We start from the raw sequence: 27641 nt of genomic DNA on the forward strand, positions 1-27641 counted from the left end.
GACTGTTCCATCCTAGAAGCAGCAGAAAGCTGTGGAGGGGTCTTAACGCGTGAGAGTGCACGTGTGCCTGTGGCGAGAGGGGCTGAGGAAAGGGGCCCTGGTGAAAGGACACACTGGAGGGGCCCAGGCAGCTCTGGACGGATCACTCAGGAGAGGAGAGGAGAGGTGAGGGGAGTGAGGATCGGGGTGGTGACAGTGCAGCAGGAGAGATGGGCCTGAGAGGGACCAAGGAGGCAAAGGTGACAGGACGTGAGTGCAGAGAAGGGAGGGAGGCGTCGGGAGCGATTCCTGGGCCCAGGGGTGCCTGGAGACCCCGCGCCCTAGAGGACACACCCGGAAGCCGTGCAGGGCAGCTCCTGAGGGTAACTCCGGTGTGTTCGGTCTGACACACCCTTGGGACATCCACATGGCAAGTCGTGAGGAGGGTCTGGGCTGTGATGCGTCCCCCACGGAGTGAACCACCTGTCCCGTCATTACCTGTTTCCTTTTCCCTCCGGGATGTGAACTCCGTGAGGGTTTGTTCCTCTTTCTTTCATCTCCAGAGAGAAGCGCTGCATACCATGGGGCAAAGGGTCCTCCAGCCCAGCCCCGGAGCCCATGTGCACAGAGAACTGCTCCACAAAAACCATTCCCAAGACCCCCGTTTCCAGCACTGATGTGTGAACCTTAGGACCACCAACTGCCCCTGCTTCCTTCCTCCTCGGAGGGTCCCGGACGTGCTGACGCACTCGGGGTTCCCTGTGTCTCAGACCCTCACCTGCCTCTGGGGCCCCTGATCCGAGAACTGGGAGCTTGAGGACCCACTGGAACCCACCCTGGGAAGCACTGTCCTGCAGGGGGCTTGAGCATGTGCACCCGCTGTCCTATCTTAGATGGTGATGCAGATCTTCTGAGCCCCTCGTCTGTGGGAATGTGCAAAAAAACAGGGCGAGGTCTGGGGCGGCGACTGCTAACACAGGACCCTCACCAGGAGAGAACACAGTCCAATCATTGAGAGTCCTCCAGAAAGTAAGTGTGGGCTCCAAGTCCTGCCATGCACCTGCCAGAGAGGATCAGAGGAAGGAACCCGCTCTTCATTTTGGATCTTTATTTGTGAGTCAACCAACTCCTCATCAGCCTTCCAACCCAGGAGGCAAAGACTTGCCCTTAGGGTCCCTATTTTGGTAGGGTGGCTTTCAAATCCCCTCCAGACCATTTTAACCCTATCTATAACTAGCATATATATATATACCTTCATTCATGTAGACACACTCCAATTTGAACAGCAAAAGAAGCAGCTACTGGGACTTCCCTGGTGGTCCAGTGGTTAAGACTCTGCGCTTCCACTGCAGGGGATGCAGGGTCGATCCCTGGCTGGGGACCTAAGATCCCGCATGCCGCGGGGCCAGGAAAAAAAAAAAAAAAAGCAGCAGCCACTATTTGTTGAATCTGGTGGCAAACAGAGGATGGCGTCAGCCACCCACCAGGTATGACCCTGGAGGCCAGAGAGGCAGCGGCCAAAGCGACAGAGCCCTGCACGGGGTCCAGGGGGAGGCGCACACGATGCAGGTGACACTGAGGGCTGCTACTCGGAGAATCGAAAGAGGGTGGCAGGGCGGGCGACCTGGGAGCGGCTGCTCAGGGAAGGCGCCCCCAAAGGTGGTGCGAGAGCCACGTCTCAACTGCACTGATCCTGGGAAGAGGCACTCGTCATGTCTCTGGGAGACGTGCAGGCTGCGGGGGAGGGGGGAGTGAGGAGACAGCCAGCAAGGGCGGGGCCGGGTCTCAGGGTACCTGCACACCCGATGGGGAGGGGCATCTCCCCCAGAGCAGCGGAGAGCAGGGAGGGGGGACAGGCGGCAGAGACCACCGAGGGGACAGGTGGTTGGGGGGCACTGGAGTGGCACACACTGATGCCTTTTCCTCCGGGGGGGACCCTCACGGTTCATGGTGGAGACGTGAAGGTTCTCTCTGTGGCCGTTTTAGGTTTGCCCAGCAGACATCCGTCCCCACGAAGGCCTGGAGGCTTGTACGCAGGCCCGCGGAGGGGAATCACGTCCATGCTCTCCTGTTCCCGGCACCTTCCTACAGGCACAGCTGTTCTCACCTCATAGATGAGAGATTAAGTAACTGGCCCAAGGCTATTCAGCACCGCTGGCACCACGTACCAGCACCTTCTCCTAGAAAGCTGTTGCCAAACAGCAATTGAAAACGGTAACAAGGGACTGCCAGGTGGTCATCAGAACACCAGTGGAGGAGAGTAGAGGAAGGCTCGCTAGAAGGAGAAATCCCACTTATTAAGGTACGAGGCTGGTGCCTTAAAAAAACAAAACAAAACAAGGTTGTTCAGTTACAAACACACAGGTAATATTTTTCTTGACAGTGAGCACCCTTGGGGAATTAGCCAAGACAGAAGGGAAGGGTACAAGTGAAGTGGAAAACAGAGCGACAGAAGGCGACTTCTCCTTCGTATTCCGATGGCAAAATAGAGCCATCTCTGGATGTCAGAGAGGCCAGCACAGAGGAGGCAGTGTGACTGGTTCTTGGGGCACCAGGCCACTCGGAGGCTTTGAGCGCAGCCCTAGCCCAGGGGGGCCGACAAGACCAAGCTGTGTCCCCACAGGAATGGCATCAGGGATCACGCAGAGACCGGGGAGGGGACAGGTAAGTCAGGGCTCAGGAGCTGTTTTGCTCTTGCAATAGACGAGAAAGAGCCAATTCGGCCAGGAAACCAGGCTTGAAACGGTTAAGACATCAGGCTCCCACGTGGAATCTTGCTTGTCTTTCTCAAAAGCCCTCTTTTTTTCTGTGCCAATTGGAGTATTCTGTTTTGCTCAATACACGTTTTTAGTTACGCTTCTCCTTCAAATAACATAATTTAAAAAAATCACTTTCGTAAGAGTGGCATGCTGCTTTCTCTGGGAGAGGAAATTGGGTAGGGGTTTGGGTCATGTCACAGATGAAAGAGCTTTAGAAATCACAGCTTAGCCTTCAAGGAGTGTAATCAGAAAACCCCACCCCACACAGCTCTCCTGGATGGGCTGCAAGGCCTCGGCTCCGTAAAAGATGTAAAACAAATGACTGTCTCCATCAAGATAAGGCGAGCTAGAACAGGAAGGCTGGAATTAGTCCAGGGGCCTTGGGGGAACCCACCTTCCTCGTGGGAGGAACATAAAGCCCTCGGTTTCCTGACTCAAAGGCTTCACCTCAGCCTCACCCCCACAAAGCAGTCTGTTTTTACTGGGCCCATGGTCTGTGACAACAAATATTTACTGTTTGCCCACTATAGGGCAGGCACCGGCTACTCTCAAGGCCTCTTCTGGAGTCTGGCCAGGGACAGAGACAACACACAAGGGATCACAGCCCAGGAATGTCACCTTCGGTGCAGGGCTTCAGGGGAGCACACAGGAGCAAGACCTCAGTTGGCCCTGGAGAGGTCAGGGAAGGCTTCCTGGAAGAAGTGATATGTAAACTGAGATTCAAAGATGGTCTCTGAGGTTCAATCCATTCACACAAGCCATGCGTTTTCTCCTTCTTTTCAGTGTGTTTTCTCATTTTCCTACTGGTCTGCAGAATCTTCATACATACTTGGTTTAATCGTATCCAGAAGAAATGTCTGCTTCCTTTCTTTTAATCAAATATCTGTTGGTCTATAAATACACGGGATACGGAAACTTGTGAGATAGTTGGCGTATCTGTGCAAACGGACTCTCCAGAGGACAGCAACTTCCTGAGATCGTGATGCCATGATTCCAGCTTGGAGGCAACTCCAGAGAAGGGCCAGGTGTCTGCGGCCTTACTTCCTTCCCTCCACACACAGAAAACAGAGGTGAGCTCGTCGACTGTGCTGTGTGTGACCAGCTGAGGGGAACCCTTATCTCCTGGCACCCTCTCTGATTAGGGGGGCTCCTTAGGTGAGGCAAGGCCAGCCAGTGTCTTCCCAGTGACTCTTGGAAAATACTCTCGGAACATCTCCCAAGCATCTCTACGCCACACCGGCAGGCGGAGACCCTCACCCTTGTCCCCTCTGCTCAGGTCCGTAGCGTACTTCCATCATTTTGTTGGCAAACAAAGCCAAGGCAATCCCAGCCAAATGGCTTCCCAACAGAGTGGAGACAAAACTCTCCAAGTTGAAGCTCTGACTCTGTATGGGCTCTTCCAAAACACACTCCTCTGGAATGGAGCTCAGTGGTTTCAGCTCGCTTTCTCTGCTGCCTGGTGGGCTTACGTTCAACCCTTCCCACCCCGACCCCAACCATTCACTGCCCTTCGCTGCCCATGCAGGGACTTGAAAAGGAGGAGAGACGCAGGTCCAGCGAAGCCCGGGCTGGGCTCGGGCAGTCCTCCCTCCGTGGACAGTGGGCTCCCTCTCTCCATGTGGCCCTCAGCAGCTTTGGGGTGTTGTGCTCATTTAAACTGGGGCTGGCTGGGGGAGCACAGCCAAGTCCAAAGCTTCATAGTCAGCAGTTTCAAAGCCCTTCTTTTGAGGGTGAACACAGAGGCGCCTGTGGGACAGGTCAGCCTCCCCCATGTGGTGAACTTCCAGGGCGCCGCAGAGAAAGGGAAGAGGATGGGGGGCCAGTTCATCAACTGCATGGCGACAAAGGGGAGATGAAAAGTCCCCTGGAAATAGGAAATAGAGTCGGCAATGGCCGCCTGCCCTTGAAGAATGCCCTGGCAGTGACTGGGGAATGATGAAGAGGCGAGGCGAGGAGAAGGGATGCTCTCCCTGCCTCCCTCCACGGTCCACTCCCCACGGTCCCCCCCCCGCTGTCCACGCCCCACCGTCCATGCGGAGCCACCCGAGGTTTCATTTGAAGCACAGTCGGGGGCAGAGGCAGCACAAAGCCCTGACTCTGAGGAAGGTGACCCCTCCCCTCCTTCTCCCCCCGCTTCCCTGGGGGCTCCGAGCCTCTGTGGGTGCTCTAGGAAACTCACCTGCTCCCCACTCCTCAGCTCACCCTCGAAGGTCTGTCCCTTTATCACCCGAGCATGAATCTGTTTGTTGAACAGAACTGACTAAATGTGCACTGCGGGCCAGGCCTCATCTACTGTGTTCCAGCTCCTGTGATCCTGCCCCACTACGCGACCCAGGGGTGACAAGGCCGGGCGCGTTTTGTGCCAAATGGTCGCCAATTACACCGCCGACCTCCGGCTCACTGCGTGTTTCTCATACGGTCCTTCTCAGACTTTTGTTTCTTCGTCTTTGAAGAGGAGAGGGCTCTAAATATCGTTTGGTTTGCTAATGTTCCTGTAATGTCTCTTGGTCACTCTGTCTTTAGAAATGTCATTTATCTTAATCAATCTCAAGCTCTAAGACTAGTTATGGAAAAATTTCACACAAAAGGAATTTACTTGTTTTCGAGTTTGATTTCAAAGTGAGGCAGTGTTTTAAAGGAAATCTTCAAAAGGGCTTGGGTTAAACAGTGCCTGGTACTTGTAAGCCCTCAATAAATATTTGTGGAATGAATGAGTGAGTAAATTCTGTTCTACCTTCTCATCCCAGAATAAAGGAGGTAAATAAAGTGAAACAGTATTTAACATTTTGTAGTTTACCAGCTGAGGCTAAAAAACTCATTCTCTTTTTGTTACTAGAACCATCCATCTGTCAAATGTCACTTCCTGATAAGAGTCCGTCTCTCCGAGTCCTCATTTGTAACATTCAACTGAATGTTGGCTGACATAATTAATGTTGACCACACAACAACATCTGAATTACAAACCAAAGGCCATTTACAAATCTCCTCAAGGGAGTCACCCAGAAGCATGCCATAAACACCCAAGACCGGGGATTTATTCAAATATAGGAAAATAATAAAACAGAACCTGAGCCTTTTTAAGAAATGGGGGTGATGGGAAGAGAGGTGGCTTTGGCATGGGGAAGGGGGAAGGGACTTGAACCCGAAGCCTTCGGGATAAACTAGACCATCTCTGGAGGCGAATGCTGTTGAGAGGCTACCATGTGCGGCTCCAGGCCGGGCCAAGCAGGAGCATCTGCTGTCGGGCACTTATCCGCGGTGCACCCCCCACCCCAGACCCCTCCCCAGGGCGTGCAGGTCACTTGTCTCCTTGCTGGCCACTGCCTGCAGAATCAAAGCAAGCATTTCCGTTCATAAGGCAGCGAGCTGGCTGCACCATGAGCCAGCCCTCTTATTGGGCCTTCCTGAGTTTTAGTTGCTAAGCATTTTTAATGTTTTCTGCTAACAGCAGTTAAGCACCCCCCACCCTCAAAAAGCAAAGTAATTAGGCAGGTGGGAGGAAAGGTCTAAGCCTGGGTCTCAGAGGAGAATGGACACAGGAGAAAATTCCACTGTAATGATCACCTCTATTGACACAAAGAGCACTTTCAGGGCTGGGCCCTGGCTGGGGCTGGCACCCTCTGAAACAAAAATTCCACTGGGAGAGAAGAGCTAGCTGTTCACAGTTCTTTGTGCAGCTACAAAGCAGCAAACACCAAGAACACCTAATGTTTGTTTAGCTTTTACAATTTCCATCCGTTAGTCTGTTTGTCTTCACCTCACCCCCTCCCCCTGCCCACCAATCCAGCCTCACTCGCCCACCCACACTGAGCTGGATTCTGAAGGGTCACATCAAGCACAGGCTTTGGACCCACACCACTGGGGCATCTAGAACAGCGAGAAATTCTTTTCCACTAGTGGTAAAAACAAACAAAACCAACAACAACAATGCTGTTGTGGGGAAAAGAAATCAGAACCCCATGGCTGTCTTATGTTTCACATCTTTACTGGAGGCGGGAAGGCAGCACCATCTCTTCCGTGCTCGGTGCCCTGGAGGTCTTGATTGGCCCCGTAGCCACTACAAAAACCACAGAAAGATCTAGATGCTAAGAAGGGTGCTTCCGAACACTGCATTTCTTCACTCTGTCGGCCGTCTGGGAAGCACGCGGTTTTCTGTAGCTACAGATCTGGTATCTTTCCTCCCGACCAGAGTCAGGTCCTTCGAGGCAGGACCCTGAAGGTGAGGCTTCAGGATCCCCATCACACACGGTCCCGAGCTGCTGCCCCTCCACTCATAACCAATGTCTACCAAGCCCCAGGAAAGGGCTTCAGCCCAAGTCCACCTGGTCAGGGGGACGGCGACTGAAATGAATGCCGGGGCTGGTATGCGGCATCCTGGGACGGAGGCACGGATTTCGGTCTGTGTAGACTCGCATGCCTACCAACCCCTGTGCACACACTTTCCGTTTCTTGGAAAGCACTTTCCCTCCTCAACTAAACGGGCCGTGACTTAACTCAGAAGTCACTCGGCTCCGAAGTCTTCCTGGACCGATTTGGGGGCCAATTCAGGAGAGCCCGGAGCGCCCGCTAAAGCTCTCTGCTCAGGGAAATACTTGATCACCGGCCTGCCTCTTCCTGAAGACTCTGAGACATGAGACACAAGTGAGAACTGGGACTGGGTTTCAGTGACCCTGTATCTCTCAGGACCCCGCATGCAGTAGCGGTTGGGGGGACGGTTCGGGAAGGCGCGAGACGAGCGGGCCTCTGTCACCCACCTCCCCCTCCCTCCCCAGCAGCAAGCTCAACAGAGTTTTCCAAACACTTCTCTCCTCATGGCTGCACCACAGTGACCGGTTTTTGGAGGTGCTTTGTGACCGCCTGGAGGGGTGGGATGGGGAGGGTGGGAGGGAGGGAGATGCATGAGGGAAGGGATGTGGGAACAGATGTATATGTATGACTGATTCACTTTGTTATAAAGCAGAAACTAAAAAAAAAAAAAAAGACAAGATGGTTTGGAGATACCACAGAAGAAAGGAAACATTGCTGGCTGTTTTTTCTCAGAAGGGCTCCTTCAAACAAACACGTCCCCTAAGATAAGAACCCAGAAGAGATACAACAACCTCGGTGAATAATACAGATGACACTGTTAGCGCATCTCTGATAATACCATCTGCCACGCCCTTGGCCCAAATCCCTCGGTATTTCCAGGGCATTCTAACAGCAAGAGTGCTCGCTGGTTCTGCCTTTTCAGATTGGCAGTTCTCAAATGTGGTCCCTGGACCAGGGGTATCAGCATCATGTGGGAACTTGTTAGAAATGCAGACTCTCAGGCACCTCCCCAGACCCACTGAGTCAGAAACTTTGGGGGAAGGGCCCAGGATCCTGAGTTTTAACAAGCCCTCCATCCAGGTGACTGATATGCACTAAAGTTTGAGCACCATCGTGTTGGACTTTGGCTAGCGGCTGCCATAGCACAAAGTGCAGTTCTAGAAGATGATAAAACTATATAAAATTATAGCCGACTTAGTCCCTAAAATCCAAGAATAAAAATCTTTCAACTACATTCTCTCAGATTCTGCCTTATTTCTTTGTGTCATTTCCTTCTGTACTCATAGGTGATGCTCAATATATATCTGGCGATTGACCTTGGAATACCTTAGTTTTTTCACCTTTAAAACGGAAGCTACTTATTCACTGTTTCATTCATCCATTATTTCATTTACTCAATTCATTCAAAGATCTACTGCTTAGCTGAAGTTGGCTCTACCTATCAAATTAATGTTTTGAAACTTTTGAAGCAACTGCAAGCATTATTTAAAGTAGCATTCCTCTTTCTATATAAACCTCACAAGGCTTTGGGTGTGTGATTTGATCTGTGGTAATTAAGGATTCTGGGGGCAGTAGACCCTGTTGTCACGTGTGCCCCACAATGCACCTTCAAGATTTATACAAAAGGGATATAATAGAAGTCAATCACAAAAACTGCAGAAGGACCTTCTTTTTGCGGCTATACAAACCTTTCAGGCTGCTCTGCTTTACACCAAGGTCAGTTCAGGTAGATGAAGGGTCTCGTTTCTCAAGACAAATGTGCATTTTCAGGCCGCTACCTATAAAAGGTACAGCCTGGCCCTGAGCTGTTCCTCATTAATGAGTTTGTATACAAATGATTAACTTTGGATTGCAGAAACACTATACCTCAAATTAAAAAAAAAAAAAAATTAAATATGCCCATTAGCAGTTTAGCCAGATCCGGACTGTGGCTGAACAAATAAGGGCTCCACCTGGATGTGCGTGCTAAGTGGGAGGACCTGAAAAGCTCCTTCTCTCTCTGGCCTCCGGGGGAGGCAGCTCGAACACATGCTGAAGCCCAAGCTCTACGCAGGAAACTGCCAGGGGCCTCCAGCCTTCAGCAAGAACCTGGGTCCGAGGACCCTGCATGACAAAGGTGACTGAGTTCTCCACGGCCCTGGACTGGACAACCCTCACATACCTCCAAGCGATACCTGGGGCTGTCACACTTGGTCCTGACCCTGGCCCTGGCTGGGATTCCCTGGACAGAAAAGGTAGTTTTTGGTGCCTTGTTCCTTGTGACAGGTTTGAGGAAACTGAACAGGGTCTGGGCTGTGTCCATCAGGCAGGCAGGTGGCTTGGAGCAGGCATCCCAAGGGCTTAGGCAGGAGGCCATGGATGGGAACAGCGCACAGTGCGGGGCGGGGGGCGGGGAGGCAGAGCCTGGGAGCGCCTTGCTTGCTCTCCAGTGTCTGGGCGGTGACTGGAAAGGCCTGGAGGGCACAGCAGGGGGCGGCGAGCTGGGCCAAGGGTGGGGATCCAGGCTGACCTGAACAGCAGGAATCTGACCAGGAGGTTTGGCTGTGCCCAGGTGGCTCTTTAAATTTACAACTGAAAACGGGGGTGGGGGGTGGGGGGGGGTAGCTCATGCGTCCTCCTGTCCAGGGATGCCAGAGCCCTGCTTTCCCTCCCACTTCCCTCACCCAAGACACAGATCGCTGATGGACCCAGTGCTCTTTCCCCCTAAGCCGGGAGGCATCTGCCTGTCCCAAAACAACGGCCAGGGAACAAGCGGGAACCGCTCAGACTCTGCCAGTGAATCAAATCTCACGACCTTCCTTCATCTGTACTAATCAACACCAGCTTTATGATTAGCAAGTCAGCAAATCCTCATGACAGCTCCATGAGAAGGGGCTTTCCAGTCCCAGGTGGGAGGCGAGGAGACACCACGTAAGGAGGTCAGGTTTGGTTCTGAAGGGCAGCCAGCTAAGGGCGGGGGCGCCCCAAACCCAAGCCCCCTCCCCCAGGGCCGAGCCCTTCACGGAGGGGCTGATGCCGTCTCCCGCTCGCAGGAGACTGGTTTCAGGCTCATCACAGAACAAACGAGCACATACGTTTCAGAATATTATATTCGCAGATTCATGAAACTGCCAACATTTACAGGATATTAAAGCCATCGTAAGAGACAATCCTGGTAAAGGTGCAATCCCCTTTGTCAGCTTCCAAATGGGAGCGTAAGAGCTTTTACGAAAACGTTTCAGAAACGTGGCTTCTAGGGCAACGGTTTATGGTCAACAGCCTTTTGATCGCTTATGTGAAAAATATGTACTTACATATATTGCAGGAAACCTCACCACTTCCTTCCTAAGCGTCGGTGAAAAACACTAATTACTTGACTAATTAGACTGTGAAACTTCCCTTACAGATGGTAAAAAGGAGCTATTTTCACCCCACAAATTTACTTGTGACATCCCAGCCAAAAAACTGGAGGAATGTTTCAATGGTTTTATTGTAGACAGCATGAAAAATGTAAGCAAATCATATAAAAATAAATTAGAAACTAATGAAAATAGTCTGTCCTCTCCTAAGAGGGGAAAATAGTCTGGTTCTGGGAGAGCGAAGAGTTGGTGCAGGAGGCCTGCTGACAAGGCAGCATCGCTGTGCCCGGGCTGGCCCGGACACCTCCTCCAGGATCGGGACCCACCCCACAAGGCACCAAGCCTGCCTTGGCTCCGGACTTTCAGGTGCTACCTTCTCATTCTACCTGTTGCCCTTTGCTTTCTCTCAGCCCTTCCCTAATGGTGAGAGCATCTGTTCACCCGGAAGCCACGCTGACACGGTCTCCCTGCAGCTCCGCACTCGGTACTTCCAATGGCCACAACCGCACACTTGCCAAAGGATTGGTACCGAATAGAATGGCATCTACCACCAAGTACCGCAGCTCAGGGAAGGAAGTGGCCTCTGACCAGCGGTGTTAGCGCATGCAAGAGCCCCTGAGCTCGCGGGGCCAGCACCCAGGCCCCGGGTCTGTGGAGAGACGCTGAGACACTCACCAGCATCCAGGCTGCCCGTGGCCGCAGTCCAGCCCATGAGGGGAGGGATGGCCCCCACGACGGCTCCCACCCACGTGTTGGCAATGCTGATCCTCTTGAGCGGGGTGTAGCAGCAGGTGTACAGGAAAATGTTGAAGAGCCCCAGAGCTCCCGTGAGTGGATTTACGCCCCAGGTCAGAAGGGCAACTCCCGGAACTGCACAGCAAGTGGCAAAGGACACAGCTAGCAATGGGCTGGAAGAGAGCAGGGGACACAGAACCATCACTTTCAGCTCCAGACAATCACGACGTGGGGCACAGGTACAGGGAAGCGAGCTGGGGGGTGGTGCTGGCCTGGCTTCTGCCCTGAACCAGGACATCCTCTGGATGACATTTAAAACGAGGAGGGACTGGCTTGCAGGAGCTTGGGCTGCTCCTCCTGGCTTTGCCAGCCGGGACTAACGAAGTGAACAGAGTGGAGGCCGCGGGATGTCCCGGCCTCCCTGTCCTCACCTGAGCAGCAGTGACCGCCCCCTCCTCCCAGGGCTGACGCGAGGGCTGCCCGACACGGCACCTGCTTTGCACACGGTTCTGCTGCACAGCTGGTGGGAAGTTAAGTGATCGTGACAGATGAACCCTTCGGAACCCAGGATTTAGGGTTTGGGCAAAAACCAGTATCTTACTTCTGGAAGCAGTTCTGTTCATTTACTTATTCTTTATTTAAAAACATCACCCAGTTAGTACTAATGCATAAGGACAGTGTGTCTGAGTACCACTATGTGTAATAAATTACAGGCTCAGCACGGCACCAGCTCTGTGCCAGCAATGAGACACCAGGGGCCGCCCGTGGTGATCGCGCTGCCCAGCCAGACCGTGGTTTATGGACACACAGCTTTCAAAAGAGGTGGCACAACGCCCTATACGTAAATTGTCAGATAAAAGTCTACAGCGCCAAAGATGACCGCAAGCCTGGTTCTCAACAGAGCCTGCTTTATACAGTGGACTTCCTGGGGCCTCTTGTGAAAGGCTTTTCGAAGCCTTTCGAAGCCTTTTCGAAGCCTGTGGACAAAATGCATCTACTAGTCCCTGCCCATCTGCATGTTTCTTTACTCCCCTGAAGAAACCTAAGGAGGGCGCTTGAGCCTGTCTCCTCCTTGGAGAAGCCACGGCTCACTCGCAGGCCCCAGCACATGCCCACGGGGACGCAGGCGTCACGGGTGCAGCTCCGAGGAGGCTCTGGTTTTAGGGAGGCCGGCTCGCGTCCCTGCAGGCACGCGTGTGGGTGCGGCCATGTCCCTGACACTGCCTGCCTGTCCCTCGAGGAAAAAGTCGATCTGCGAGGAGGGCCGGGGAACCCACGGGCTGGAGACCAGGGGACCTCGGGGCGGGGGCCCATGAAGGGGGAAGGGCCCTTGCAGAATCCTGGCTCCCACTCTGATGTGGGGACCGGCACTGACCCCTTCCTCCCAGGCTGTGACCCCCTGGGCCCACAGTTGGAACCCAGCAAAATGGGAGTCCTGATGGAAAGAGAGACCATACAAGGGGTCTGCTGTTGTCAAGGCGCCGCGGATGAAGAACCAGGAACCACTCCTGAGACTCGGCGCGTGTTCAGCCCCGGGGGTGAATCTCCATCCTGTTCCGCCACCTCTTCTACATCGTGTACGCGTGACGCCTCCCACAGGCCCTCGAGCTGCTCTGGCCCCCCTCCAACACTCCCACCCGACGGCCCACCGCGCTGGGGCTCAGCCGGGGCTCTTCTCCCTTCCTGGTCCTCAGCGTGATGGTGGCAACTCCTCTGCTGCTTCTCAGGGTCCCAGACCCCCTCCAGCCCTCAACCCCTCAACAGACATCCTTCCCTCTTACTAAGAGTGATGGATACCTTCATCTTGACTTCTTCCTCCCATTTTCTCTCTCATTTTTAAAGGCAAACGCTCCAGGTTTGCTCCTGTGTAATCCCCTCCCTGTCTTTCACCTTCTCCCTCCACTGAGCCACATCCTCACGTCAAGGGCCTTGTTCACATTTCTCCAAGTTCTGACCATCCCCTCCAAACCCAAACTAGCCTTGACTTCCCCATCCCTCCCTCTCCTATCGGCCCCAACTCTCTCCCTCACACCTACTGAAGCAGATTTCTCTCTGCTGTGACCTGGATAAACACCATGTGATACACACCATGTGACCTGGACCACCTAGCTTCCCTGTAGAGCAGACACAGTTTTCCAGGGGCACAGGGAGGAAGACGTCTGGGGTCACCTCTCACATTGGTCCAGAAAGTAGAACTGAAATGGCTGAGAAGCAGTGCAAAAATTGTAACTGCTGTTCTTCTTTCAATCAGGTACTTTATAGCTTAAAAGAACAGATTTTTTTTTTCCCCCTGTGGGACTCTGAAAAGCTAGTTTTATTTGAGTGGAAGAAAAATGTGGCTCATAAACATTTTTATTTTTCCTGAATTGGACCTTGTGGGAAAAAAAAAAAAGGCTGTTCACTCCTTCTCCAAGGACTGTGGAAGCCAGTTGGATTCAAATTTATTAGTGTTATAAAAAGCCCTTTTACAAAAGTGAGCGTGAATTTAATTTATTGAGATAGGCGATTTTACGTGGAAGTTTAGTTTCTGACCTTTGTCGGAATCACAGAAAATCATGAGACTCAAGTTTGGTGTTTAAATCCGTGCTCAGGGTCACGAATGAAAATTGGGTAGGTTGACAAACCATGTAAACAAAAATGAGGACATCCACCCAGGTAGGGATGATCATTCTCAGCACCCAGATACTCAGGGAACCCATTTCTTTCCTGGTCCAAGGAGCCTGGGGTCGGCTCATGTTGTGGGTAAAAGTGCCCCATTGACTAATTCTGTGAAGTTTATACTCATGTGCTTTATTTTTCATAAACATATACGTTTATCAACAGAGGAATGGATAAAGATGTGGTACTTATATACAATGGAATGTTACTCAGCCATAAAAAAGAACAAAATAATGCCCTTTGCAGCAACATGGATGGACCTAGAGATTGTCATACTGACAGAGAAAGACAAATATCATATGATATCACTTATATGTGGAATCTAAAAAAAGGGTACAAATGAACTTATTTACAAAACAGAAGTACAGTCACAGATGTAGAAAACAAATTTATAGTTACCAGGGGATAAGGGGGGGAGGGATAAATCAGGAGACTGGGATTGACATATACACACTACTATATATAAGATAGATAACTAATAAGAACCTACCGTATAGCACAGGGACCTCTACTCAATACTCTGTAATGGCCTATATGGGAAAATAACCTAAAAAAAGAGTGGATAGTTGTATATGTATAACTGATTCACTTTGCTGTATACCTGAAACTAACACAGCATTGTAAATCAACTATACTCCGATTAAAATTTTTAAAAAATAAAATTAAATTTAAAAAAATGAAAAAAGAAGTACTTACTCTCCCCCCTACATTTGAGGAAAGGAGGGAGAGAGGGAGAGAGGGCGGAAAAAAACCCATAAATGTAACATATGTTCATTTCCAAAAATTTGGAAGGGCAGAAAATCACACAAAAGATTCTAAATTAGCTTTTCAAAGAAACATTGGTTTATAGCTTTCTAGCCTTTTTCCAATGATACATCTACTTTAAAAATAACTGAGAACAGGGACTCCCCTGGTGGTGCAGTGGTTAAGAATCCGCCTGCCAATGCAGGGGACACGGGTTCGAGCCCTGGTCCGGGAAGATCCCACGTGTCGCGGAGCAACTAAGCCCATGCGCCACAACTACTGAGCCTGTGCTCTGAGCCCGCGTGCCACAAATACTGAAGCCACACACCACAACTACTGAAGCCTGCGTGCCTAGAGCCCGTGCTCCGCAACAAGAGAAGCCACCGCAATGAGAAGCTCCGCACACCTTAATGAAGAGCAGCCCCTAATCGCCGCAACTAGAGAAAGCCCGCGTGCAGCAACAAAGACCCAATGCAGCCAAAAATGAAGAAAGAAAGAATTGCTTTGCTTGGCTCTTTAAAAAAAGAAAAAAAAAAAACTGAGAACACAGTGAATTGTGGTTTTGTTGCTTATTCTATTTTCAATATATCTTAATAATTTCCCTATGCAGTTAAGAATTATTTCACACCATTATCATTAATAGTTACATAGTGGCCTATTCCGTGGATATACCGCAATTAATTCAATCAATATGTCTTTTTGGACACAGCATTTTTCCAGTTTTTAATTAGAAATAATGTTGGGATGAATATCTCATAGACAGGTCATTGTTCACAGCTCTGATTATGATACATTCTGAGGATAAGTTCCCAGATCACTGAGTCAGATGACATGAACATTTTTAGGGGTTTTGACTTGTACCCCAGCCTGTACTCGGGAGTTTATACTAGTTTACACTCCCACCAGCAGTATATGAGAAAGCCTATTCCCAGAACCTGTATCAACACTGGGCACGGCGGCATTGAAAACAAAACAAAAATGAATAAAGTCAGACAAGTTTACTGAGATAGATAGTATTATCCCCATTTTACAGATGAGAAACTGAGACTCGGAACGAGGACCTGTACTCGGGTTTCCTTGCGGGCTCATTCAGGTAACCCGGGGTTCACCCTCTAACTGGTACGTGGGGGGTGCTGGTCTAATACCACTTACTGATGCTCTCACTTCTGGGGGCTGCAGGGGGCTGGGGGGTTGGGGTCTTCCGCTGGGAGCAGCCTCCTGTGGGCTCACAGCTCCTTCAGTTCACCCCACTGCCCACGTGGCCTAACTTCCTACTGCATTCCCTGACGTGGAAACGACTGGGAAGCACTCCATTTCTTTGAAAGAAAGGACAGACCTGAGATGTAATACGGTGAGCAAGACAGACATGGTCCTCATCCTGGGGGTGCTTATCCCAGAGTGGGAGACAGTGAAACAGGTTGAACAGTCAAGTGAGGGGCGAGCCTTCTGGGAGCAGGAACCCAGTGTGAGCGGAGGTGTGGAGCAGACACGGGAAGTTCGGGGGATGTTGAAGCCAAACCCTGATGGACGGATGGGAGGCAGGCAAAGGGTGGGGCAGTGTGTTTTGGGGGCCGGAGGGGTCAGAGAGCAGAGGTAGGGAGGGCCATGGGGAGGTCTCTGGGCAGATGCAGAGTCCACGTAGCTCCCTCTGCTTCTTAAATCAGGGAAGGAAACGATCAGATCTGCTTTTGAGAAGGAGCCCCCTGCCTGCCAGCAGGGCCAGCATTCACTCCCCACATGAGAGAGGTCCCTATTAGGCGTTTTTTTGAGGAAAATGAATCACGATCACCCCACTGCACTATTTTTATCAAATGCTCAGTTGAGAGAAACAGCACTCAGGTAGCCAGTAGCCGTAGTCTACCTTCCAGACCCTCAAACCCACGGTGGGTAAAGCAGGGCAGCAGGGCCGGGCCCCCTCCTCCGGGCGGCCTTCGGTGGTGGCTGACCCCAGGGCGATCGCGCCGCCGTTTCATTAGCTCCTGCTGTTGCCTCTCCTTGTCTCTCCCATGTCTCCTTTTTGTTGACTTTTTTGATCACTTTTGTTACATTTTACATACCTTTGGAAGTTAACAGAAGCCTTGTTTCAAATAAGGCAGAATAAAAGAGTTAAGTAAACGAAGGGTGACCCACAGGGTTTTGGTTAGAATCTTTGCACACAGTGAAAATACATCAGTAAAAGAAGCGAAGGGCTCTTTTTGAAGCTGGAAGTAGGAAGAGGACGAGCAAGAATAAAGAGGAAATACATCAAGTGGTATCTGGGTTATTTTTTCAAGTTGGATTTACCGTGAAATCCTTAAATATCATAGCGATATTAAAGTTGCTTAAGTGTAGCTGTTTTAATAAAGAGATCTAGTTTTGATACAGAAAACGATTAGGAAAGCGCACTCCTTTCTCATCTCGGTTATACACCTACGATTTCCTGCCTTAGTCTCATAAAATGTGCTCAGAATTAAATCTCAAAGACCTGAAAGGCAATATTGTCAAAGACTGATTTCTTGTTGTTTTAGGTCAATTACTCAGTGTACTCTTCCTACTAATCATACTGCTCAGCCCTTGATCAAAAAACCCACCTAGTCTCCCTGTTCATGGGTTTTGGAAAGTATCCCAAACCTGGGGAGAGACACCCCCCCACCCCCCATTATTTCTCCCTTTATTTAAAATTTTTGTTGACATTTTTTCCTCACTTAAATTCCTTAGCAGTTCATCCACACTTCAAGTGGTACTTGGAGGCCTGATTTCTAGAGGTAAGACCAGAAGGAAGGCGAACAGGAGGCTTCCTTGGGTTTCCCTGGGCTGGGGTGACCCAAGGGAGAAGGTCTCGCTGGGACCTGCTGGCAGACCCCTTGCACCTGTGGTTCTGTCGTGAGCGTGGTCTTTGGACCAGTCACAGCAGCATCACCTGGGAACTTGTTAGGAACCCAGGTGATCTGGAGACCCACCGCGACACTATCACCAACGTGACGCTGGTCCTACCTGGCCTGCGTCTGGCCAAGCTGACGCAGGCTAAGCCGACAGAACCCTGCACCCTTGTTCTGCTTCCAGTGCTGACTGTGCTGGCCTGGTAAGTCACCCACTTTCACTTGTCTTTACATAAACGTCACTGCAGTGGAAAGCACTCAGCGCTGTGAACTAGATCTGCCATCAGCGAACGCAGGAACTCAGCGGTATCCCTCGACCCCTCTGTTCCAAAGACCTTGAATCTAAGCTAGTCATGTGGCTTAACGTGTTTTGGCCACTGAAAGGGCGGGATGAAGCAAGGGTGGCAAAGTCTTGATAACTGTTGATTCTGGGTGATGGGTGTCCTGGGGTTCAGTGTGCTCTACCATTGTGTCCCATGGAACGTTTCCACAACAAAAATGTTTCTGAAAATGCTTTGATACTCTTTATTCATATTATCATTCTGGTTTCTGTATATGGCATAACTAAGCATGCTGTACAGGAATCAGGTGGTTCTGAGTTCTCTCATGAGAACTCTGATGTTAACTATCTATATAAAAGTGGGCGAATTATTTAACCTCTCTGGTCCTTAGTTTCCTCAACTGTAAAGTAAGGGTTGTATTAGGACTCTTTTGATGGCAAGATTGCAACCAGAGTCAAACTGGCTTACACATAAGGCTCGGTAACAGGACCACGGGGAAGGCAGGGGTTTTACCCCATGGAGCTATGTGACCTGGAGCAAATTACTTAACCTGCTGGCCTCAGTTCCTTCATCTGTGAAATGGGAGACACTTATGCCATAGAATTGCTTATGAGTTAAATGCAATAATGTAAATAAAGCACTTAAGAGTGCTCACTCAAGGTGTTCATTCATTATTCATTCAAATCTCTCACTGCCTACACAGCCAGCCGCTACACTAGGTGTGGGTACAGCAGCCGTGAACAAGACAGAGAGCAGAGTTTAGTCTAGAAAGGAAGACAGACGTTAAACAAACACAAGTACTATGAACTCTCAAGTTGCAACATCAGCTGCACGAGAAAGAACAGGTGATACGAGACAGAGTTATTAAATACAGGACTTATTTAAATAGAGCTGGAGGTAGAGGCTGATAAACTTGCAATAAATTGTTTCCCCTGATTTATTTTTTCAAAATTATAAAGACGTAACGGATATATACTAGAATATGAGAACGCATGTATATATACTCAAGAATGTCAGTTCTTAATCATAAATTATAAATGTATGATGGCTGTGAAACATGTTTCTAATAATAACAATTAAAATGGCAGAATATTTCTATCTCCAATTATAACTTTAAATTAAGAATTTAATTTTATTACAGCAAATTACAAAAAAATAAACCAGAACCAGGAGAAACTAGGTTGATCACCTGCAAAACATTTTTAAAATAAATTTATTTATTTTGGGCTGCGTTGTGTCTTCGTTGCTGTGTGCAGGCTTTCTCTAGTTGCGGCGAGCGGGCTTCTCATTGTGGTGGCTTCTCTTGTCGCGGAGCACAGGCTCTAGGTGCGTGGGCTTCAGGAGTTGTGGTGCACGGGCTTAGTTGCTCCGTGGCATGTGGGATCTTCCCGGACCAGGGCTCGAACCCGTGTCCCCTGCATTGGCAGGCGGATTCTTAACCACTGCGCCACCAGGGAAGCCCCCAAACATTTTTTTTTTAAATGTGCGCTTACACGTCTACTACAGTAGCTGTGATGGCTTTTATTAAGAACCGAGGAGTTAATATCTCTGTGAGTGGATGTTGCTGGAGTGAATTTATAAAGGAAAGATCAGAAAAGCAGGGGAATGGGGTGTGACGATGCTGCAAAACATCCCTCATTGTCAATAAAACAGAAAAAAAAATGTGTGAATAAGGAAAACAGCACTACTTGATGGGGGCGGGGAATGGTGGCAGAAAAAGATCTAGCAATTTTCTTGAGCTAAAAAAAATTCTTTTGTATCCCTTCACTCACTCATGCAAATAGGTTCACAGTTCATGCTGAGGGTAGAATGGTGATTTATTTCCAAACTCACATCCAAAACTGAATTACATTTTAAATTGAGAGATCTTTCTACTGAGCATCAGCGTGAGGTCTTTCTACTTGTGCCTTTCCTGGCCAAGGCTACCGTGGAAAAGAAACTAAGAGATACGAGTGGGAGGGGGATGTGTCAACACATTTCTATGAATTATTTATTCCTCCCATAAAATCTGGTATTTCTTTGTTTACTAAAGACCAATCCTTAGTAGCTCTATCAAAGTGGAATCTATAGAAATTAGGAACAAATGAAAAAATACAAGCTTTAACATGATACCTACTTATTACACTTAAATGTAATTTAAATTACCTGACTTTTAAATAATTTACTGGAGAAATGTGGCCTTTCTGTTTAAGTAATGTGTCAGAGAGGTCTATGAAATGTTATATTAAATCAAGAAGGACTTATATTTTAAGCAGCTCTGCAGGTAATTGGTTTAGACAAAAATGAATCTCATATTTCTTGGTCATTTTTCCAGAATAAATGATTTTTAAATTGTAAAACAAAATTCCCTTTCTTCAAAAACAAAAGAAAACTCAAAACCTTAATCAAAGCAAGCCAATTTAACTTTAATTTCCTACATAAATCCCACATTTGAGTTTTGACCTGAGTTTTTGGGAAAAGTGTTCACAAATAACTGTTTTGAAAATATCTCCCCAGAACCTTATTTAGGAATTTTTTATTTCTAAACAAGTCTCAAGTTATAGATACTGGAAGGCAGCAGGGGGCTGATGTAAATTTAGAATTTAAGGAATATGTGAAGACAATGAGGACACAAAACATACTTTAAAAGGAAATTAGGGGCCTCCCTGGTGGCGCAGTGGTTGAGAGTCTGCCTGCCGATGCAGGGGATACGGGTTCGTGCCCCGATCTGGGAGGATCCCATATGCCGCGGAGCGGCTGGGCCCGTGAGCCATGGCCGCTGGGCCTGCGCATCCGGAGCCTGTGCTCCGCAACGGGAGAGGCCACAACAGTGAGAGGCCCGCATACCGCAAAAAGAAAAAAAAAAAAAAAAAAGGAAATTAGTTACAGCAATTTTTGAAAGACTATCAGTTATATATAAAATGATGGTAACCTGCTTCAAGAAAAAATTAAATTTTACAACATGTTTAAGAGAAATGCAAGAATAAGTATGTATTTCTGGCATGATTATATTCAAAATATAGGGACTGTGGTACTACATTAAGTAAAACTTTAAGGAGGAAAACAAAGGTCTGAGCTGAATGAGTTTTTGAAAACTGACTGAAGAATCTTATTAATCTAGGGGGAAGATAAGAAAGATAGGTTAGGGAAAAAAAAAAAAAAAAACAACATTCAAAGGAACACTGGCCCGCTGTTTACCTCTCAGATTCAGCCTTCTAACTCAGGGAGGAAGTGAATGGTTACCTCTAGAATGACGCTACATCGATTCAGCTCAAATTAAGAATATGTTATTTGGGGCCTCCCTGGTGGCGCAGTGGTTGAGAGTCCGCCTGCCGATGCAGGGGATACGGGTTCGTGCCCCGGTCTGGGAGGATCCCATGTGCCGCGGAGTGGCTGGGCCCGTGAGCCATGGCCGCTGGGCCTGCGCATCCGGAGCCTGTGCTCCGCAACGGGAGAGGCCACAACAGTGAGAGGCCCGCATACAGCAAAAAGAAAAAAAAAAAAAGGAATATGTTATTTGTACGAAGACTCTGGGATTTTCAAAGAGAAGATTCCTATTGTTTGATCTCCTCCATGAAAACCAAGTTTCTAGTGTAGTGGTCTAATCTCAATGTTTTCTCACATCCTTGAGGGCAGGACCACCTACGGAATTCCTCCATTACCCCTAGGCCCCAAGGAGGAACACCTAGGCCTGCCTAGGTGGGAGACACATACTTTTCCTTTTTCCTGGTTGAGCCAGATGGTTTAATTCTCTTTTTAATTTATAGGAATCTATTAAAAAAAAAAGCAGCTTTGTTCGCCTACATAAACTTAGGGTCAATGAATTGTTAGGAGTCTTTGAAAAGCTTTAATAAAACACAATTTATAAAAAATGAAGCTAGAAAATAAAACTATCCATCCCTACAGCTCTGGAGACTCCTGGGAGCTGCATGCACGTGCAGCTACGTGGATATGAGGGTGCAGATGTGGGAGACTGCATCTCCTGCACCGCCTGGGACCGGAGTCTTTGGTCCAGGACAGTGTTTGCAAACATGGACATGTGTAGGGACCAGGCTGGCAATGTGAAGCGTAAAGTGGGCGGACTTAGGAAAAAACAGGAGGCGTGAGGACTGTGGGAACCGCTAGTCAGGTTGCGCTGGCAGATTCCACGTGGGAGCGAGCCAAAGAAGCCTAGAAATCTGTGGTTTTATGTTCAAATTTTCTATTTTTAAACGCTGGCAACTGCAGAAAAGCTGTGTACCAAACAAAAAAGTGCCTCCTCGGGATCTGGTCTGGTGGCTGCTGTTTTGCAGTCTGTGGTCTAGGTGGAAGGTCTCTGCTGTCGAGTGCATGCAGCTCCTCTGCCCGAGAACGACCCCACACCCTGCCCCTGATGACACTTCTCTTATCTTTGGTGTGGCCGTTTCTTACTCATCCTCCAATTTCAGCCTTGACATCAAAACACGTCCTCCAAGAACATCTTCCCTCACCCCTCTCTCCTCCCTGTCGGCCCCCCATGGGTGGTCCACGTGCCCTCTGCTGTCACAGCACTTCTTGGTCTCACGCTGACCTCCTCTGCTGCCTTGTCTACCCATCCCCGACGTACACTTTTTCAGTGCGACTCTGTACTATTCATCTTCACATGCCCTGTACCTAAGGCTGGGGCCCAAAATGTTGGCGGAAACAAACCTTTACAAACCAGGCAAAAGAGAGAACACGATCTTAAGACTACTGCTCCCGTAACAGCAGTCAATGGGAGTAGCATTTGATGGTGTCGAATCTTTTCACATCATCATCTTATTTGAAAAGGGAGGAAATAAAGTGATAGGACATTAGACCAAATGACTCCAGGTTATTAGTGAAAGGTGTTTGCTCCTATGACTTATTTCCCACGTGACTGCAAGGTATTGGCTATGTCGCTACGATACGATAGTTACTCTGTATATTCATGTTTCTTAGAATATCTAAGTATTGTCTGGTTATAAAAAGGGGCCTGGGGGCTGAAGGATTCCCCCATCCCCAGGACTGCTGTCAACAAATGCTCACAACTCACGATGCTTTCATAAATGCTTTCTTTCTTTTTTCTTACGACAATGAGAGAAAAGCATGTTAACTTTCAGAAAACTCCCATGTTCCTCTCATAGAGCCACTGTGATGACTTGTCACAATGACGTGCACACAGGCCTGTTGCTGGTTCTTCCTAGTATGTTTCATACGTTGAATGATTTTATTTTAAGGATAAAGTTCTGTCCGTTAGCACCACTGTTATTAAGTTGAGACCAAATCTGTTCTTCCTGCCACTCCAAATGATTGGTTAACGCTAAAAAAAAGAAATTTCTACACTTATAAAATGTTTATGTTCTTATTACATTCGCATTATATACACAACGAGAGACTAATCGTAACCACCCAGAAGCTCTGCCCAGAAGCTCTGCAGAGCTTCACCCGGGCTGGCTACTAGACCAGAGTGACGGGTGTGGGGGGGAATGAATAACACTCCCAGGTCCCCTGCAGCCCGCAAGATGTTTACATTTGCTTAACTGCTTACTGGTAAAACCTTCAGTAAATGTGAAAAATGTCTCCTGTAAATCCCTATAATACTTCAGCTAAACCCCGCTCTTTAAGTTAATAATGCCAACTAAACAATCCATTCATTTCACTCCGAAAACTCCATCTTCATCATTCATTTCAAAACCAGGTATGGGCTGCCCCCAGTCCCAAGTGCTTTGATTTATCCTCTCTGAAGAGCCTTCCACTCTGCTCTTATCGCTCTGTCTCCGGCTCACAGCCCACACCTCAAGCTTACAAGTTATGGATCACTCTCATCGGAGCCATTAAGTTGGGAAAACTAACGCTGACATGTAGTCTTTCCCTGTCAACATGACCGAGCTGGAAAATGGATAATTCAAAGGAGACGGAATCAAAATAACAAAGAAGGCCCAGCCCACGCCTGACTTCTTCAGGAAGCTTTCACTGCCCAGCTGGTCCTTATCTGAATCTTCCCTTTCTGACCTCCCGGAGACCTTCTTGTTTGTACCAATTCATTTATTTCCGTCAACACATGTTTATAGGCTGCCCCGTCTTGTCTGCTAAGCATTTTATGCATTTGGCTAATTTTTCCACCCAGATTATAAGCCTTTTGAGCATGATAGCAATAAAACTGACAGTGCTGGTTCCCTTCTAGGTAATCAATAAATTTTTGATGAACAAGGAAATTATGTAACTCTAAAATATAGAGAAGATACATTTGGCCTTGACATTCTTAAAAAAGATTAATTTTAATTAGGGTAGACCAGGAAAAAAGGCTCTTACTTAAAAAATATATGTAAGCTATATTAGAAATTTAAATCTGAAGGACTTCAACTCAGAGAAAGATGTATGCCTGTGTCCTCTTTGAAAACAAACAGGAGAGTGAACAGAAAACAGAAAGCTCCAACTCTGACAGAACCAGGAAACCCTCCTACAGAAGAGCAGCCAGATACAGGAGGACAGTGAGAGGATACACAGGTCTGTGCACCGAGGCAAACGGTGAACATCTAACCTCAGAAGGTCTTCCGGATGCTCTGACTACAGGTCACAGAAGGGATCTGACGTCAAGCGGGTGCTCTGGGGTTGGTGGAGGTGGGCCCCAGTTAGAAGGTGACCAAGTAGATTAGAATCAGGCTGAGGGTGGCTCAAGCTGTTGGAAAGCAGCGCCGGAGGAGTGGCCTTGGGTGCTCTCTGTGTCCTGTATCCCCGCCCCCGCCCCGCTTAACTGCCCCCACAAGCCTTGCCCTTGGCCCAGGGCACTGGACCAGAACTTGGGCCAGCAAGTCTTCTCACGCTGGGCCTGGGAACTGGGACAGAGAGGACTCGGCCGGAAGACCTGGGGGCCAAGGCTGAGGGTTCCATGTCTATGATGAGTCAGTTTAAGTGGAATTGGGACCTGAAGACCCAACAGGCGGAGACGAATGAGGTGGAAGTGCAGAGAGCAGCAGCCTCGACACGGGGGTGGGAGGGGGGAGGGGTGCCACGCTTTCCGGAAGTCTGGCTGGCTGTAAAAAGAGAAGAAGAAAAACCAGATGGAGGGGCTGATTTAACACTCTTCTCTATGACAGAAGGACCACTTGTCCAAATATTAAGTCAGAAGGAAAGGACCCGACGGGGCAGAGGGCCTGGGAGGCCCAGGGAGCCTCTAAGCCAGGCACCTGTGCTCTGCAAGCTGTCCTCTAGGGCTGGAGCTTGGGGACCAGAAGGCAGAAACGGGAACCCAGCCGCCAAAAATAAGTGTTACATGCTGACAGTGACAACCTGTGGAAAAGCACCTGGTCTCATCCTCCTCGGAAGAAACGAGGGCTGTCTCAGAAGGAACTACTGAGGACATTCACTTTGAACCCACTCATCATCTACCCTCTCCTAGGCCACCCGAAAACTACGAAATCCGTTTTATCCAATTAGGACCAATGTTGCAAGTAAATACAGAGCTTCATCACACGGAGGGCATTCAAGGACACTGGATACGCGTGTGACATGTAAGCGGCAGGAAGGAAGGAAGTTACTCGTGAGAATATAAAACAGCAGAAAAACGGGGGGCCCAGAGGTCTCAAATTCCTTCTTGATTTTCGCCTCGCTCAACCCCGAGTCATCCAGGCTCCCAGAGCCATGGTCCCCTGGGCGGTGCTGCGGCGGTGCCGACAGCCTCAGGGGCACAGGTGCAGGGGTGTGGCCCCCAGTTAAAAGAGGTCAAGTCTGCAGGGAGGAGCCAGTCCTGGAGGTAAGACCGCGCCATCTGACCCCTGCAGCCCCTCTCCAGACGTCCTCAGATGCAGACGCTGAGCTCTTTACCAAATGCACCGAGACTCCGCGACCAGCGGTGTGTGTAAGGGATGCACCTAAGTGACGTGGGGACAACGTACTCAAGTTCACCAAGTGGCCCCAGAGCCATTAAAGACTCTGATAAATAATTCCACCATAAAGGCCCCGGAGCTGGAGTAGAAAGCAGAAAGCCATGGGGTCAAGTGTTCCCACAGGAAACAGAAGCTGCAAAGGATGTCTCTAGCAACCACCTGCAATTACTATGAGTCGCAGTGCCCGCTAGACGAGACCACCGGAGTAACTCATAACTGGGTCCCTGAAAGAGTTAAGATGAATTCAAACATGGCATCTAAATATAAAAATGCCTTTTCTTTCCACTAGTGAGAAAGACATAAGAAGCAGTCCCAAATGGTTGACACTTCTTTTTTTCAACTGTAAAAATTTCAGACACACAGAATTGGTATTTTATGTAGGTAACCAACAGATAATTAAAAGTGCTGTCCTCTGTATCCTCCTTGGGAAAATGAAGTAAATAATAATGCAATTTCATAGATTTTTATGGTTATCAAATGGCATTTTAGCTGTAAAGATTTTTTCCTTTGATCCTCAAAAAAATTAGAGAAAATTTCTATGGTCTAAGATGTAAGAGGTGTGTTTTTACTGTAATTGACTATTTGAAAAATAGCCAATTATCTTACTGTGCCTTGTTTATTTATTTATTTATTTTTAATTCATTTTTAAAAAATATTTATTTTTGGCTGCGTTGGGTCTTTGTTGCTGCGCGCGGACTTTCTTTAGTTGCGGCGAGCGGGGGCTACTCTTCGTTGCGGTGCATGGGCTTCTCTTGCTGCGGAGCACGGGCTCTAAGCACCCGGGCTTCAGTGGTTGTGGCACGTGGGCTCAGTAGTTGTGGCTCGCGGGCTCTAGAGTGCAGGCTCAGTAGTTGTGGCGCACGGGCTTAGTTGCTCCGTGGCATGTGGGATCTTCCCGGACCAGGGCCCGAACCCGTGTCCCCTGCGTTGGCAGGCGGATTCTTACACTGCACCACCAGGGAAGTCCTGCCTTGTTTATTAAATATGTATTCGGTGTCACCTTCTCCAATATCTGAAGTGAGAGAGACAAACAGCACTCAGCAAAAAGAAAGGCAACAGCCTGAAGCCTGGCGAGTGACACCTTGGGAGGACTGGGTGTGTTTCCCTTTCTTGAGACACAACTGAGCTGCAGTTCATTCAGCCTATGTCGGTCAGCCCTAAGGTGGAAATATATTGTACTCAAAATCATCCTTCATGACCCGCCGGAGTCAACCATAAAGTACATGCAAGCTTATATATGTACAAATCCGGAAAATAATGACTAAGTCCACTGAAGTGTGAGAAGTGCTGAGTTAAATTTAAAAGAGAGAAGAAAAGAAAAGTCTATATTTGGGTGGTCGGGTGCTCAGAGCATCTGCCTTTGAGACGACGCTCGGCAGAGGGAAGGTGGAGAATTCTACAGGGTTCTGCTTCCCTGTGGGGCGTATGCCCTTCTGTCTTAACGTCGACTGAATAGGCATGGATTTCTGCTGTGGTCATGAGGCTGTGAGGCCACACCTTCTCTGGGGGTTGTGTCCTAATGCCTGCTTTGCTTCTCTACCTTATAATGAATCTGTGGTACTGGCACAGAGGGCTGCAGAATTTAAGAAAAGTGAGAGGTCGAGAGCAGACGGGTTACAGCTCAGGGAAGGGGTGTTAAGATCTCAGACTTCTTTGCCTGGCCTGGTCTCACTGGGGGTGGGTCTGCAGGGCAGCTCAAGCTGTCACCCCAGAAGTGCAACTCCTAGAGTTGGTTTTTGTCTATTGACCTTGTATCTCCTGCACTTGGTAAATTCACTTACTAGTTCTAGCAGCTTTTTTGTCAATCCCTTTGAACTTTCCAGGTAAACAATCGTATCTGTCTGCTTCATTTCTTCCTTCCCAACAGGGATGACCTCTGCTTCTTCCTGCCTTGCGGACCAGCAAGTCAGGAGCTCCAGAACTAGTGCACAGCGCTCCACTTCCTCCGGGAGGCCCTCACAGCTCAGCCGGCAGGCACATCTGCCTCGCCCTCCTCCCCAGCTTCCCTTCCTTACGGTTCTCCTCCAGGAGCCCTTCACACTAAGCCCAGCCCGGCCATGTGTTTTCATCCTGAAACACGTATTTGCACTCCTACTCTGCTCCTCTGCTGGCCGTGCCCACCCTGCCTGGCAGGTCC

General features: G+C 48.9%; 1 protein-coding gene across 1 annotated transcript in view; it reads right to left on the reverse strand.

The window, feature by feature from the left end:
- The window catches only part of LOC132478073 (protoheme IX farnesyltransferase, mitochondrial), a 112138-nt gene that overhangs the window by 3181 nt on the left and 81316 nt on the right, over positions 1 to 27641 (reverse strand). The window contains 1 exon segment of the mRNA XM_060080831.1: positions 11060 to 11292. Coding sequence (XP_059936814.1) covers positions 11060 to 11292 — 233 coding nt within the window.

The sequence above is a fragment of the Mesoplodon densirostris genome, chromosome 18, assembly GCF_025265405.1.
Source record: "Mesoplodon densirostris isolate mMesDen1 chromosome 18, mMesDen1 primary haplotype, whole genome shotgun sequence".
Lineage (NCBI taxonomy): Eukaryota > Metazoa > Chordata > Mammalia > Artiodactyla > Ziphiidae > Mesoplodon > Mesoplodon densirostris.